The 15,284-nt window shown below is 40.8% G+C and overlaps 1 protein-coding gene across 2 annotated transcripts in view; it reads left to right on the forward strand.

The window, feature by feature from the left end:
• The window catches only part of atrnl1a (attractin-like 1a), a 274,339-nt gene that overhangs the window by 148,249 nt on the left and 110,806 nt on the right, over nucleotides 1-15,284 (forward strand). For both annotated transcript variants that reach the window (XM_072390520.1, XM_072390521.1), the window contains 2 exons: nucleotides 1,085-1,163; nucleotides 4,099-4,256. In XM_072390520.1, coding sequence (XP_072246621.1) covers nucleotides 1,085-1,163; nucleotides 4,099-4,256 — 237 coding nt within the window. The remainder of the gene's footprint in view (nucleotides 1-1,084; nucleotides 1,164-4,098; nucleotides 4,257-15,284) is intronic.

Raw genomic sequence — 15,284 nt, forward strand, 5'->3', positions numbered from 1 at the left:
AGACGTTTCCCTGCAGGTTTTAGACGTTTCCCTGCAGGTTTTAGACGTTTCCCTGCAGGTTTTAGATGTTTCCCTGCAGGTTTTAGACGTTTCCCTGCAGGATTTAAACGTTTCTCTGCAGGTTTTAGACGTTTCCCTGCAGGTTTTAGACGTTTCCCTGCAGGTTTTAGACGTTTCCCTGCAGGTTTGAGACGTTTCCCTGCAGGTTTTAGACGTTTCCCTGCAGGTTTTAGATGTTTCCCTGCAGGTTTTAGACGTTTCCCTGCAGGTTTTAGACGTTTCCCTGCAGGTTTTAGACGTTTCCCTGCAGGTTTTAGACGTTTCCCTGCAGGTTTGAGACGTTTCCCTGCAGGTTTTAGATATTTCCCTGCAGGTTTTAGATGTTTCCCTGCAGGTTTTAGATGTTTCCCTGCAGGTTTTAGACGTTTCCCTGCAGGTTTTAGATGTTTCCCTGCAGGTTTTAGACGTTTCCCTGCAGGTTTTAGACGTTTCCCTGCAGGTTTTAGACGTTTCCCTGCAGGTTTTAGACGTTTCCCTGCAGGTTTTAGACGTTTCCCTGCTTCACCTGAATCAGTTCAATGCATCATTAGCAGGCTTGTGCAGAACTTATCTTTCAAAGAGATCCTTTTAATCTGAATCAGGTGAGTTGAAGCAGGGAAACATCTAAAACCTGCAGGACAGCGGCCCTCGAGGACCGGAGTTTAACGTCCCTGAACTACAGGAAAGGTTATCAGAGCATAGATTCGGTTTGTTCAGGTGAAGTTAGCCGTCCTGTGGATTACAGACCATGAAATATTCAGGCCTAAATGGGCTTTTTTTGGTTATCTTTCTCACATTTTACTGTCATTATAGCTCACAAACACCTAAACCTTCAATGAGAGTTATACTACTGGTGGAATTCCATCAGAAAAGTACCATGAACCCCATTAAATCTAGTAATCTGAAACACTGACTGACTGGTACTTCAAGGCGTTTTAATCTGGAGAAGGTGTGACGGCAGCATTTTCCTGCTTCTTTAGACGTTTAATTCAGATGATTCTGTACTCGTGACTAACACAACCTTGTTTCTTTTCTTTGTGTGCAGGCCAACAAAAACCTTGACATGTCCATCAATGCTTCCAACAACTTCAACCTCAACATCACTTGGTCCTTAAGCTCAACAGGTAGAGAGCATCTTCATAAGCTATAATAAGCAATAATTTACCACAGCGAGAAACTCTGGAAACAGAAAGAATTTGTTGAAAGATCACAATCTAAACTGATTAAAAATGAGAAAAAAACAGCCAGAAATACATCAGAGGGTTAAACAGCATTCTCACCTCCATCAATTTCTTCCTGAGCACTAAAACAAAAGAACCGAAGGCCCTTCAGCACCTGTGCTGAGGCTGTTATAGCAGCTGCTGAGACTTCAGCACATCAGCAGTCTGATTATTTCTTTTTTCTTGCCGGAGACTTTTTGTCCAGCTTCAAGCCAGCAGAGAGGTGTGCGCTTTGCTGCTCACACTGCTGACCTTTCAGCTACTGCCCACTCTGATCTTTATGCATACTGAAGCTTTTGTAAATGCTCATAAAGACAGTTTTTGTGTAATCGGTGGTTCAGATGTGATTCAGAGTCGAGCAGTTTGTCATTTCAGACCAGTCAGACGCAGATGAAGCCGTCATTACAACAGGAAATGATGCGTTTAATGTCTTATTTACACCCTGAAGTCACGGTGAAAGGTGACAAACACCAAAAGTAGGTGTGTGAATCACCTGATTTACATTTGATGACATCACTGATGACATCACTGATGACATCACTGCCTGGCAGCAGCTTGGATTAAACAGCTTGTAGTGAAGATGGTTTTTTTTTTGTCATTTTATCCTCATAAAAACAACATAAAATCCTGATTCTGGCTTCAGTGTTTGAGTGGCCAAGAACTGGAGTTCACATCTGTTCGTTTCATTTGTTCTCGGCTGGGAAAGTGACATCACCTCAGCGGGTTCAGCATTTGTCACATCTCTGCCTCCTCGACAGCCAAGTGCCTCATCAAAGTGTCTGATCCCCTCCTGGAGCATTTCATCAGTATTCAGACAAACCCTCCCCGCCGTGCCCCATCTAGGTCCACCTTTAACGATCTGGTCAAGCCGCGCCTTCCTCGCTGCTGCGGGTCAGAGGGTCAAAATCACCGCTCTCTGACTCTGAGATTTGAACCAAACTTCTTCTCCTGTTTAATACTTTTGATCCATTTCTCGAAATTTGACCCAAACATCTTCGATATGAACACTTTCACTTAGCGGCGTGAGCTGAAGGCCGTCACCGGTGTGGCGTTCACGCCACGCAGTGCAAGTAGAAACGAGATTTAATGTGTGATGTTGGACTTTCAAGCTGTTTTATTCACGTTGAAAATAGGGGCCGATGCTCCTCAGAGACTGTTATTGAGAGGCTATCAAAGCGGCACGAACCCGAATGCATCCACAACAGTGAGCTGCACGAAAAGAGTATGAAGCAGCTCTCAAACACACACTTTGATTAAGATTTGTGATCCTATCGGCTGCTCTTATGGACATTTTCTTGGTTGAAAATGTCTATTATGTGGAGCAAATGCTGCAGATTCGTTTTCATTCCCACGTGTCACCCCTCCAGAACATCTCCAGATCACACCGGAGTGTGAAAGCGGCACAGAGCTCTGCACCACCTAAAGCTCACTCTCACTGTAAATGTGCTCCAGCTGCAATTGATAAGCTATTGATTTCAGTCTGCCGTTGGTTCCTTGGCCGGTTGTGAAAAGCTCAAACTGTTTCAGCTGGTAAACAACTTGGTTATCAACTAGATTAATCGGCACCCTCTTTATGTTCGATTAATTATGTATTTTTATGTTGTTTTGTGATTTTTACACAATACAAAGCCTGTTAAATGTTAGTTTCTGTAGCAAACAGCAGGCAGAAAGCCCCAATTTCTAAGAAAATTTTGACGAATCTGGTTCTTTTTGGAGTTTTTTTTACTTGTCATTTCTGAGAAATGTTAAATTAAAAGAGATTACGTGGAAGCCAAAGACCGGTTTTAATGTGTGATACTCGTAACTCTCCTGCCAGCTTGTTAGCATTAATACCAGCGGAGCTCCGCTCACCTTCAACCTGATTAGGCGGAGGTCTAATCAGACGGATTAATGGAAACACCTGCAGGGCCTCTGCAAACTGAAATCAAGGCCGTGCATGTAATTAGATCAACTTAAAATGAAGCTTCCTCCTTCATATCAATCATTTAAGCGGTGAATTTGGAGTGAGCAACGTACAGTAAGTTGAAACCAGCTTAAAGCAGCGTTCACACTTTTAATTTGATTTGAATTGTGAGGCACTTTTGATTGTCAGGGTCTGTAAAACCGTGCGGATCGTCCACTTGTGGCTGAGTCCTCGCTGCCTCTCGGGGATTCCTTCTCCTGACAAAAAGCATCAGAAGCTATTTTAAGTTTTCAGAATTAAGACGTTTTGTACATTTTTCCTCCTGATTTCAATTAAGATAGAAGCTCAGCGCTTTCACACTCGGTGTCTCGGGGCCCTCAGCTCCTCGGTTTGTGGGTCTTGTCAGTGTGTGTGTTTGAGATTGTGGGCAGACTATTATAGTGTTTAATGGCCCTGATAAAGCAGGAGGTGGAAATATTTTATTCGCAGCATCTCAAAAAGGCGGCCATTAACACAGAACTGCTGATAATGCTGTGAAGGATACTGAAACCGCAAAACTTCAGCTCTGGAAGAAATTTACAAGCTCGCTCTGAATTACAGCGACGCGTCGTGAAAGTACTTTTACTGTGAATATTAATTTGTCTGCTGGAGACTGAAAGAACGCGTTGACATTTTAAAATCCAGCTCTGCGTGTTTACAGGTTGTTTTTTGTGTAAATAAATTAAAACTTTACAAAGAAGATCAGACTGAAAGGAGCTGGGCTGATGAGGTTTCTCTTAAAAATAGAGAAAAATGCATTTTAACTGATTTCCTTTACTTCTGTGCCATCCTTGCCAGTATTACAGCATGTGAGCCTCACAGTTAAACGTGTTTTACTGCATGTAGGCGAGATGTTACAGCAGCAGGTGGCTCAGAAATGCTCACTGTCTCCCACAGCTGGCACCATCTCTGGCGAGGAGATGCCCATCATAGCGAGGACCAACATCAAGGAGCACAGAGACAGTTTCTCGTGTGAAAAGTTCAACTTCCGGCTCCATCACAACATCACCTTCTACGTCTACGTGTCCAACTTCAGCTGGCCAATCAAGATCCAGGTAAGAGGAAGCATGTGGGGTCACCAGAGGGATGCAGCAGCACAAGTTATTTCATCTTCTTTCAGCTGTTTACTGAAGCTGAGATCCTGATCTGTGTAAATGTTTAATCAGATATTCATCCGGCCGTGTTCCAACCCTTATTGACATTTGGTTTTGTAGCTTTTAGCTAAACTTCTCGAACCTGCTTCTGCCGACCAATCGGAAGGTCGGGGGCTTGTTCCTCTCTTAGATTAAATAAGTGTAAACCTAGAAAAGATGAAGCCTTTTACTCTCAGAGTTCAGATCAGTTGTTTTATCAGACAGATTAGCTCAGTTATTACAAATAACTCCAACTCTTAGATTCAATAAGTGTTCCTTTTTTCTTTAATTTCATTATTATTAATTATCACATGTTCCTGTTTTTGTCTCTTGTACCTTCAGTTAATCTGTAACTTTGTGTTTTGCTGCCTGCCTAAAACAGGTTTCTCTTGCAAATGAGACCCTGGGTCTCAATGGGATTTTACCTGTATAAATAAAGATTAATAAAATAAAAATAAAAAGTGTAAACCTAGAAAAGATGAAGCCTTTTACTCTCAGAGTTCAGATGAGTTGTTTTATCAGACAGATTAGCTCAGTTATTACCAATAACTCAAACTATTTCCACAATATTCTCCTTTTTCTCTTCAATGGTCACAGAATTAAACCTCAACATCTGTCGTGATCATAATGAAAAGCTCAGAAATCAGGATTTCAGCAGCAAGTTATCTTGAAGCAAGTTGTGCTTGAACTGAATGCCAAGTTGAATGAATGCTAAGTTGTTTTATCAGACAGGTTATTACTAATAACTCCAACTATTTCCACAATATTCTCCTTTTTCTCTTCAATGGTCACAGAATTAAACCTCAACATCTGTCGTGATCATAATAAGAAGCTCAGAAATCAGGATTTCAGCAGCAAGTTATCTTTGAATCAATGAATACTAAAATATGGACGAATGCATTGAACTGAATGCAGGCTGCAGACCTTTTTCACTGTTAATGTGCAGAAATGTTTGGTTTATCAGTTTTCCTCTCTTCGATTAAATAAGTGTAAACCTAGAAAAGATGAAGCCTTTTACTCTCAGAGTTCAGATCAGTTGTTTTATCAGACAGATTAGCTCAGTTATTACTAATAACTCCAACTCTTAGATTAAATAAGTGTTCCTTTTTTCTTTAATTTCATTATTATTAATTATCATATGTTCCTGTTTTGTTTTTGTCTCTTGTACCTTCAGTTAATCTGTAACTTTGTGTTTTGCTGCCTCCCTAAAACAGGTCTCTCTTGCAAATGAGACCCTGGGTCTCAATGGGATTTTACCTGTATAAATAAAGGTTAATAAAATAGAAATAAAAAGTGTAAACCTAGAAAAGATGAAGCCTTTTACTCTCAGAGTTCAGATGAGTTGTTTTATCAGACAGATTAGCTCAGTTATTACCAATAACTCCAACTATTTCCACAATATTCTCCTTTTTCTCTTCAATATTCACAGAATTAAACCTCAACATCTGTCGTGATCATAATAAAAAGCTCAGAAATCAGGATTTCAGCAGCAAGTTATCTTTGAATCGGTGAATACTAAAACATGGACGAATGCATTGAACTGAATGCAGGCTGCAGACCTTTTTCACTGTTAATGTGGTTTATCAGCAGTTTTTTTTGTTTTTTTAGCCACTTTCTGCAAGAACAAACATACTTAGTGGGAAGTTTAATCTTTATTTGTTCAGGAAACTGAACAAATGGGATCTTTAAGGTGTTTTTGTCTGAGAACTAGACTTCTGGGTGCAGACGTGCGCTCTTTAATCCTGAAAGTTTAAAGAAAAAAACACTTTCTTTGAAGGGATTTAGCGTTCAGGTTGAATCTCCTGCCTGAATAAGTCGGTTCAGGTGCTTGAGAGAGAAAGTTAAAGTGATGACGATGTCATGTGTCATCAGACTCTCTTCCTCTGCAGTCCTGACAGAACACAAAGCATAAACTATTTTGAGAAGTGTTTGGCAAATCTTCTATCACATTTAATGATCTGTGAGTTTTCCAGTGTCTCTCCATCAATTATGCAGCACCAGATTAAATCTCCAGGCGACAGGCTCCCACACTAAATATTCACGCTTCGGTCTTATGATCCATTAAATGGATGTGTACTTTCAGCGGTTATATTTTAAGATGCCTGTCGTGCCGGGTCTGCGGCGCACACTGATGGAAGGAGTCAGGAAGTGACAGAATAGTGACTGAATGACGCTACCTAACAGCGTTTTATAGGTGATTCAAACGGTAAATAAAGATAAGCCCGTTCAAACTGTTCTGCTGAGCTTCGGTCTGAGCTCCTTTATTCTCCAACTCAGCCTGAACCCTCTGAGACGAGCTTTCTGTCATTTCTTTAAGGAGTCTTCAGGAATAGTTCTCCAGGCTTCTTGAAGGACATCCCAAAGCTCTTCTTTGGATGTGGGCTGCCTTTTGTTCCGTTCTCTGTCAGATGATCCCACACTGCTTCAATAATGTTGAGGTCCGGGCTCTGGGGAGGATTCATCCCTCCATAAGACCTGTTGCCACTGATTTTCACATTTTTGCGCCTTTTAAGGTTTAAAGTTGGAGGAGCTCTCATCTCTCAACACAAGATTAGTGATTCCTTGTCTCATTTTGTCCACCCATTTCCCAAATTAATTCTTTGGCGGACAAAAAAAGAAGTAGAAACATTGTATTTTTGTCTCTTTTCTTGACCACCTTCGGGCTGAATGGCTGAATGTCCCTGTGTCCAATTAGCTCCATTTCACCATCACCTGACCACATAGTTAATAACCCAAAGCATTCTTGTTTGTCTGTTTCTTTCTGGAGAAGCAAGTTGGTCGTGGACAAGCCTTGTTGTTTCTGTTTTTAATGCAAAGACAGCTTTTAGACGTTGTTACCCGTTATTTTGGGACGCATCGGGCGTCCTTTTGTGGCAATTGTTGGACAATTCTCAGAAAATAGGTCCAGATGCATCTCTCAGGTCCTGTCAGGTCTTTGCTGGATTTTTTTCCTCTTTCTTAAGGACATCACTTTCAGATCCTGTTGTAGGGAAACATCTCATTTTCCTATTCAACCCTGGAATGACGCACAGCTGAGATGAGCGTTTTAAATATCTTCATAACTTACAACAAAATCCAAAAGTTTATCATCTAAAATGACTTTTAGTTTATTCGGTGACTGTAAAATCCAAGTTTTTTTTAGTGGTAAACTTTGCTTTTAGAAGGTTTTAGGTCTGAGGACACACTCCTCATCATGTTTTCAGCTAAAAGCTCCTTTTTCTGAGTCTTTCAAACTGTTTTATCTCTAACATTTTTTTATAGAAGCAACAGGATGTGCTGTGCATGGCTAACCTGACGCGACACATCTCTGCTTCTTGGAAGCAAAGAACCACAGGATGGAGAGCAGAATGTTGCTCATTGTTGTTGAAAAACGCTAAAAAAAGTGTCTTCTTACCTGTGAAATATAACTCCAATGATTGAATTAGAGATTTTTAGAAGTTATAAAGCATGAGAGTTGGTTTTAAATGGGAACCTCATTAGGAACCTAATCCTAATCAGCTTATTGCAGTCATGTTGTGTACAAATGTGAGCGTTTATTGCAGAGTGTCCTGCGCCTCGCTGCGGGTCATTTGTCCATCGATCGCTCCTCTCATATGCATTTCCCATTAATGCTGCATTATCAGAGCTCCATATATCTGCTGGTTGAAAGGTGATATGATAATTACCACACCGAAGCCGCTCTCGCCTGCATGTCGTGTAACACGAGAAGCACCCGGCGTCCGGTCCTGTGACCTTGGTGGCTTTCGACGCCAGAACACGGCGAGCATGAGAAATGGTCCAGAGAATTGATAATGACCCGGGCTGATGTATCTGATGACAAGCACGCAACAAATCTGGAAAGCCACTGGTCAGAAATGTGGAGCTGAGTCCCCGGGGAGTGATTTTAAGTGATTTGGACTCCTTTCTGACCTTGTGTCTCATGCTGACAGCAGCTTGAACTTTTTCCTTGTAAAACAAACACTGAATGGCTTCAGGTCCTGGACATTTGCATTAAATATTCCCTGCCCTGCAGAGGGGGAATCGTGGCGTTTATCTGTGGGATTGCAAAGATATGATGGACATCTTCTGTGGAGCCGGTTCCTAAACTTTCAGGAGGAAGATGAGAACGCAGATGTCCCCGTTTCAGGAAAATCGGTAAATAAGCTGCTTTCGGGCTGATTTGACCCGTTAGCCGTGGAAGTCTGGCAGCTCGTGTTGATGTTAGCGTTTGTGGCAGTGAAACACAAACACAGTGATACGCAGACGTGGTTCACGTGGCGTTCATGTCCTGATGGCGAGCTGTGGGCTGACCCGACTGCAGGCGGTTCTGGATGAAAGTCTCTTATGTAATCTTGTCCTGTTCATTGTTTGTTTTTTGGTCTTTTGCTCCCACCTTCTGACCATCTCTGCTCTATAAAGGTATCTGTTCTCACCTTTGAATTACAGAAGGTCAAACGGAAAGTTTAGACACCCCCTTGAGTTGGTTTGTGCTCATTAGGGTTCACGTCTGAAGTGGCAAAGATTGAGATTTCCAGTTTAACAGGATATGTGACACGGCTGGCGTCTTCTTCTTCTTCTTCTTCTTCTTCTTCTTTTTTATAAAGAAATAGACAGAAACGATCGGGAAAACGATGATTAACCAGCTGCTACACCTGCAGACACCAAACAGAAGACATCCCACAGCCTCTGTGGGGAATCCAGGTGGAGAACCACCAGGAGCAGCTGAAAGCAAAGAAAACAAGTAAATTTAACACAAACGATGGGCCAAAACCACAGGAGTGTGTGTGAACATGCTAAACACATGGCACAGGTATAGGGCCCCTGAAGAAGATCTCTCTGCCTGTTCCTCTTGTGGATGTCCACCACAGTTGCTGTCGGATGTTGTTTTCACATCCTCTAGCAGCGCAGAAACTCATGTTTCATTTGCGGCTTTTCGAGCTCGTCCAGTGAATAGAATGAAGTTAATCCTTTAGTTTCGGATCCGGTTCTGTATATAATTCAGTTGTTTTTTTTAGAATATAATGTGGAGCTCTTGTGCTAAACTGTTAATGACGTAGAAAGCTACGCTGGTATCGTAAAAGACTGAGATAAATCACAGTTAAAGAAGTTCCACACTGTTGTACGGAGTATTTCACGAGGGAAAAACTAGATGAATAGAAGGAAGTCGGGGGCCCTGATTAAACTGTTATTTTATATTATTATTATATTAGATATTCAGTAAAACTATCTGCCGCTGCTTTAATAAAACACATTTTTGGTAACTAAACGTGAGTTTATAGGACTAAATGTTTGATAAACAGTCATTATTGCTGAAAATGAAAGGATTTTTGGTTATTTATCAACTGCGTTTAGACTCTTGTTTGAATTGCACAAAAATTATGTGATAATGCTCAGCAAAACTCTCCATTTTGACAGAAAGAACACGTGCGAACATTACTGTAGATTAGATAAATGTTCACAAGCCCGTGTTTTCCCTCGCGGCGCTCATGAAAGGAGACGCATACTGGCACAAGACAAGGGAAACGCAGACTATTTGAACACATGAGGGACCAAAGGGAACAGGTGGAAACACTTTGGGAAACAGGGAAGACAATCAGACGCCTGACATGGGAGGAAGGGCAAGATACCTGAAACGAGAGGAGAAGCTCAGTGCTTTCAAAATAAAACAGGAAATGATGAAACAAGACATGGAACAGAACGTAAATCGTGACAAATATAATGTGGAGCTCTTGTGCTAAACTGTTAATGACGTAGAAAGCTACGCTGGTATCGTAAAAGACTGAGATAAATCATTGTATTTTTTAAAAAAAACAGTTAAAGATAACAAGTTCAATGCTGTTGTACGGAGTATTTCACGAGGGGAAAACTAGATGAATAGAAGGAAGTCGGGGGCCCTGATTAAACTGTTATTTTATATTAGATATTCAGTAAAACTGTCTGCCGCTGCTTTAATAAAACACATTTTTGGTAACTAAACGTGAGTTTATAGGACTAAATGTTTGATAAACAGTCGTTATTGCTGAAAATAAAAGGATTTTTGGTTATTTATCAACTGCGTTTAGACTTTTGTTTGAATTGCACAAAAATTATGTGATAATGCTCAGCAAAACTCTCCATTTTGACAGAAAGAACACATTACTGCATGTTAGCCCGTGTTTTCCCTGCGGTCGGCTGGGAGCTGAGGACCTATGAAGGCATCACACATCCGTATCGGACCGATTTAACCCTCTGACCTTTAAAAGAAAGTCTTCAGTTCGAAGCAACGTTTGAAAACCATCGACTAAAAACCCTCATTTCTCTGTCAGAGAGGATAAACCTTCAACTTCTGTGAAGTCGTCCCTGATTAAACGGATTATGCATCCATTTTCAGTATTTATTGCTCTAAAATGTTCCTTTTTTGGGTGAATTTGACTGAGAAACTCTCTGTAAAACAAATAGAAACTCAGGATGTGTGATGGACATTTTGTGGTCCAGCATGGTGAGATTGAACATGATTCGGTGCTAATTCCCTGTAGATGAGATCCTAGAAAAGGAGGCTTTTATTTATAATAAACAGGACAGTTTGTGTGCCCTAACTTACTGTTAGAATAGAAATATGTCGCAGCCAAATGTATTTCATGGCATTTTGTTCCTTTTTGACACACTTCTTCCAGAAACCAGGACGGTCCAGCTTCAGTTTCATGTTTTATTGATTTGAGCCCATAAACATCATGGAAAAATGACCCAATTTGTGTTTTTTTTCAACTGTTAATTTAGTCAGAAGTTGTGTAACTTGAGTGCGGAACAGTTTCCCATTCAAACATCTCTGTAATTTAGAGGAAAACGTCCTTAACAACTAAAAGCTGTGACAGCTTTTAAATCTGCTGCGCTCACAGTTTATGTTTTGGATTAAATTGCTCATTCCTACTTATGCAAAGTGGGGTTAATTTGTATGTTTGTGCTGAACTGCAGCTCGAAAACATCCCTGCATGCATCACAGCCTATAGGCCAGCTGATTAAAAGCTTCTGTCAGAGGTGGGCAGCCGTTTCACTGCAAAACAGCTCATGACGGTGGTGATTTGATCTGCCACTCAGTGCTCAGTCACTTATTTATCCTGTGCTTGTCATCATTGAGGAGGAGGCCGCTCCTAATCGGATATCTGACACAAACACCCTCTCTGATCGGGTCAGTTGCAAAGTGTCCCTTATTGAATTTAACCAGAAGTCAACTGTCTGACCAGCACACAGAGGCCGGGAGCAGCAGGTCTATCAGAGGCATCTCATTGAGGCAGGATTATGTGTCATAGGGTGGAAGAGGAGGAGAGAGGCTGAGTGCTGCTCATTTAACCAGGCAGGAAGTCAGCGAAATCAGGACAAATTAAGCTGCTGAAGTGGGAATTACAGTAAAGCGACTTTGTGGCTCACACTAAAAGTCATCGCTGCTAAATTTGGGCCCAACATCTGTGAATTTGTTTCCACAGGTGACTCACGGGATCTTTCACACACCTCTGCTGCTGATCACATGTCGACATCTCTGACCTCGGAGACAGTTTTACGCTACGTCATCTTTTCCTGCACCACAAAAAGTCACCTGCAGCCATTAAAACTGGAGTCGTGCGCCTCGGATCAGATGGAAAACCTTAACAAAGCACGCTGTGCTGCTGTTGCATGATGGGATATGATGCAGTTAGCGGCTCTGTCGTAGTTCTCAGTTTCAGAAACACAAAAACCCACAAAACTTATGGTTTAGGGTCGTTTGACATTACCTGGAAGATGGTAAAAAGCAGTTTCTATGAATCCCTGGCCTCTCAGGGACTCATCACCCTGTTAAACAAGGTCACCTGACTGATGGAAATGAGCTAAACATCCTTTTTTGTGTTGTCACAGTTGAACTTAGACTCAGAAATGGCTCGTTGTCAGATATTCCTGCTAATTGTCGCTGTCCTCAAGCTTTGAGCTCGTTAATCTGGTGTCATGCAAACATTCAGGGTCCAGTTTTTTTGTGACAAACTGATGATATAAAGTTTAACCATCTTGGGTGGAACAGTAATGCAGCTTTTTGTGGTTCAAACCTCAGTTTGGGCCTTTTTCTAACCTTTTGCCTGTGATTTCTCACACAACCCAGAGACAGGACTGTTTAGTTTATCAGGGATAAGTGTGTGTCCTCTCTGTGATGGACTGGATGGAAAAATATGACTTTAAAGTCATATATATATATGCAAGAGAACTGCTGAGGGCTTCACTGCTGTTATCACCATCCCCTGCACCCCTGAATCTGAATTTTCCTCCTGACTAAATCTGAACCATCTCCTTTATTCAGTGTTCATCACAACAGCTTTACTAGAAAATTCAAAATGTGAAAATGATCTGTATCCCGTAACGATTAAATGTTTAAAAAATTATTAAAGATCAGCAAACTTACCTGTTCAGGTCTCACATAAATGACCAGGTGTACATCTATATGATAAAAGCAGGAGAGGGACCACTTAAATGTGCCTAAATTAATAAATTAAAGTTATCGGGATGTTTCTGAGAGTCTGAGACTTTCCTCAGACCATGTCTCCTTATTAATGAGATTTTATTTGTAAATGTAAAAAACAAAGTTCGACATGGCAATGCATCTCATTCAGTTCTATTAATTTAATAATAGTTTGCTTTTTTTATTTTATGTTGATAAAATCCACTGTTAACAAGTTTTCAAGTAAAAAATTATGATTTTCAGCTGTAGTTTGTTTAAAAAAAGAGAGTCGCAGCGATTTTAAAATGCCTTTTAATGAGAATTCATAAGGTCATGACTGTGAATAGTCGGATAATTGCACTAAAAGATATTTTAACATGTCTGTTATCTGAATTTAACACGTTAATTTCACCAAAACTCTTCACTAAGGTGATGTTTTCCACCAATTAACTAATCTGTTCAATGCTCATTCAATTAAAGATGGAAACACCAACAGAACATAGTGATTTACAGCGATCATTCGCTCTGATCGGACGGTTTGATCGGATGAGCTCTGACTTTCCTCAGACCATGTCTCCTTATTAATGAGATTTTATTTGTAAATGTAAAAAACAAAGTTCAACATGGCAGACACATTTTTTTGCTTCAAATTTATCTCATTCAGTTCTATTAATTTAATAATAGTTTGCTTTTTTTTTAATTTTATGTTGATAAAATCCACTGTTAACAAGTTTTCAAGTAAAAAAAAAAGCTTTTTTTATGATTTTCAGCTGTAGTTTGTTTAAAAAAAGAGAGTCGCAATGATTTTAAAATGCCTTTTAATGAGAATTCATAAGGTCACGACTGTGAATAGTCGGATAATTGCACTAAAAGATATTTTAACACGTCTGTTATCTGGATTTAACACGTTAATTTCACCAAAACTCTTCACTGAGGTAATATTCAGTCACAAAGTATTTGATTTTGATGTTTTCCACCAATTAACTAATCTGTTCAACACTCATTCAATTAAAGATGCAAACACCAACGGAACATAGTGATTTACAGCGATCATTCGCCCTGATAAAAATGCATCTCATTCAGTTCTATTAATTTAATATTACAGCTTTTTTTTATTTTATGTTGATAAAATCCACTGTTAACAAGTTTTAAAGTAAAAAATTATGATTTTCAGCTGTAGTTTGTTTAAAAAAAGAGAGTCGCAGCGATTTTAAAATGCCTTTTAATGAGAATTCATAAGGTCACGACTGTGAATAGTCAGAAAATTGCACTAAAAGATATTTTAACATGTCTGTTGTCTGGATTTAACACGTTAATTTCACCAAAACTCTTCACTGAGGTGATGTTTTCCACCAATTAACTAATCTGTTCGATGCTCATTCAATTAAAGATGGAAACACCAACGGAACATAGTGATTTACAGCGATCATTCGCCCTGATCGGACGGTTTGATCGGATGAGCTCTGACAGAGTGGGGCATGGAGGCTGTGAAGGAGGATGAGACGTCCCAGGCAGTTTGTTCCTGTGTTTGAGCTGCAGTTTCATGCAGAAGCGTCTCCGCAGCACCTGTTAACGGCAGCTCTGCCAACACATACGGAGCAGCTGGACTCATTTGCATCACACGTAGGTGGAGGCCCTGTGCAACTGCCTCACTTTGGTCATTAGGTCCTCATGAATATGCAGAAGCAGAGGAAATGTGTGCCGTGAACGCGTCTCTTTTCATTTAACATGTGTGCGTTTTTATTTATTTATTCCAGGATTGTGTTGATGTTCAAAGGGAAACTACACGGATATAAAAATGTAAATCCCCCTGAAAGGGACATGCATCTTAAGGTGGGTCTGCCCCCCCCCGGACCCGGGTAGGTGGCAGATGGATGGACCTTGGGTGGGTTAACGTAATGGATTTGAGGATTATCCCAAAACCACGGCGCTGCCCTTTAAATATAGGAACTTCTGTCATGTTGAATTAGCTCTTAATGGCTAAATGAAAGAATTCCCGCTGCTTCTGTCACTCTTTCGTCCTTCTGATCCTCGTTCCTCTTCGTGTTTCTTCTGTTTTCTTTCCCCTCCTCTCTGGTCTGGCCCTTTTTCTTTCCCCTCCTCTTATTGATTACCTCTGCACTCTCTGTCCCTCCTGGCTTTAACAAGCAGCCCCAGGTTCAGGGTTAGGGAAACAAAGGGCGGCCCGCTGCTGTCACAGCTCCTAAGCTTGTCCCCTGTGGGCCACCATAGGCCCTCCATAATGACTGCGCTGTAGAACTGGAGTCCTTGGAGTCATTGCTGTCCCTCTCATCTTTTAGCTCCACCTCCCACTCCTTCCTTCTCACTCCTCTGTGGTAATTGCAGTTTCAGCTCCAAAAAAGCAAAAAAAAACAGCCATTTGACCCCTGATCTCTAAACAGTTGCACTCCATTGTTCCTGAGTTTGGTGTTTGCAGCCAGTTCTGTGTTTATGTGAGAATTCCCTTCAGTATTTCCTCTGGCTGGTGTTTGGACTGAGATCTTTGTTCTGATCCAGTCTTAGATTGGAAATAA

Source organism: Leuresthes tenuis, unplaced genomic scaffold (assembly GCF_036924035.1).
Source record: "Leuresthes tenuis unplaced genomic scaffold, fLeuTen1.0.hap1 SCAF_8, whole genome shotgun sequence".
Lineage (NCBI taxonomy): Eukaryota > Metazoa > Chordata > Actinopteri > Atheriniformes > Atherinopsidae > Leuresthes > Leuresthes tenuis.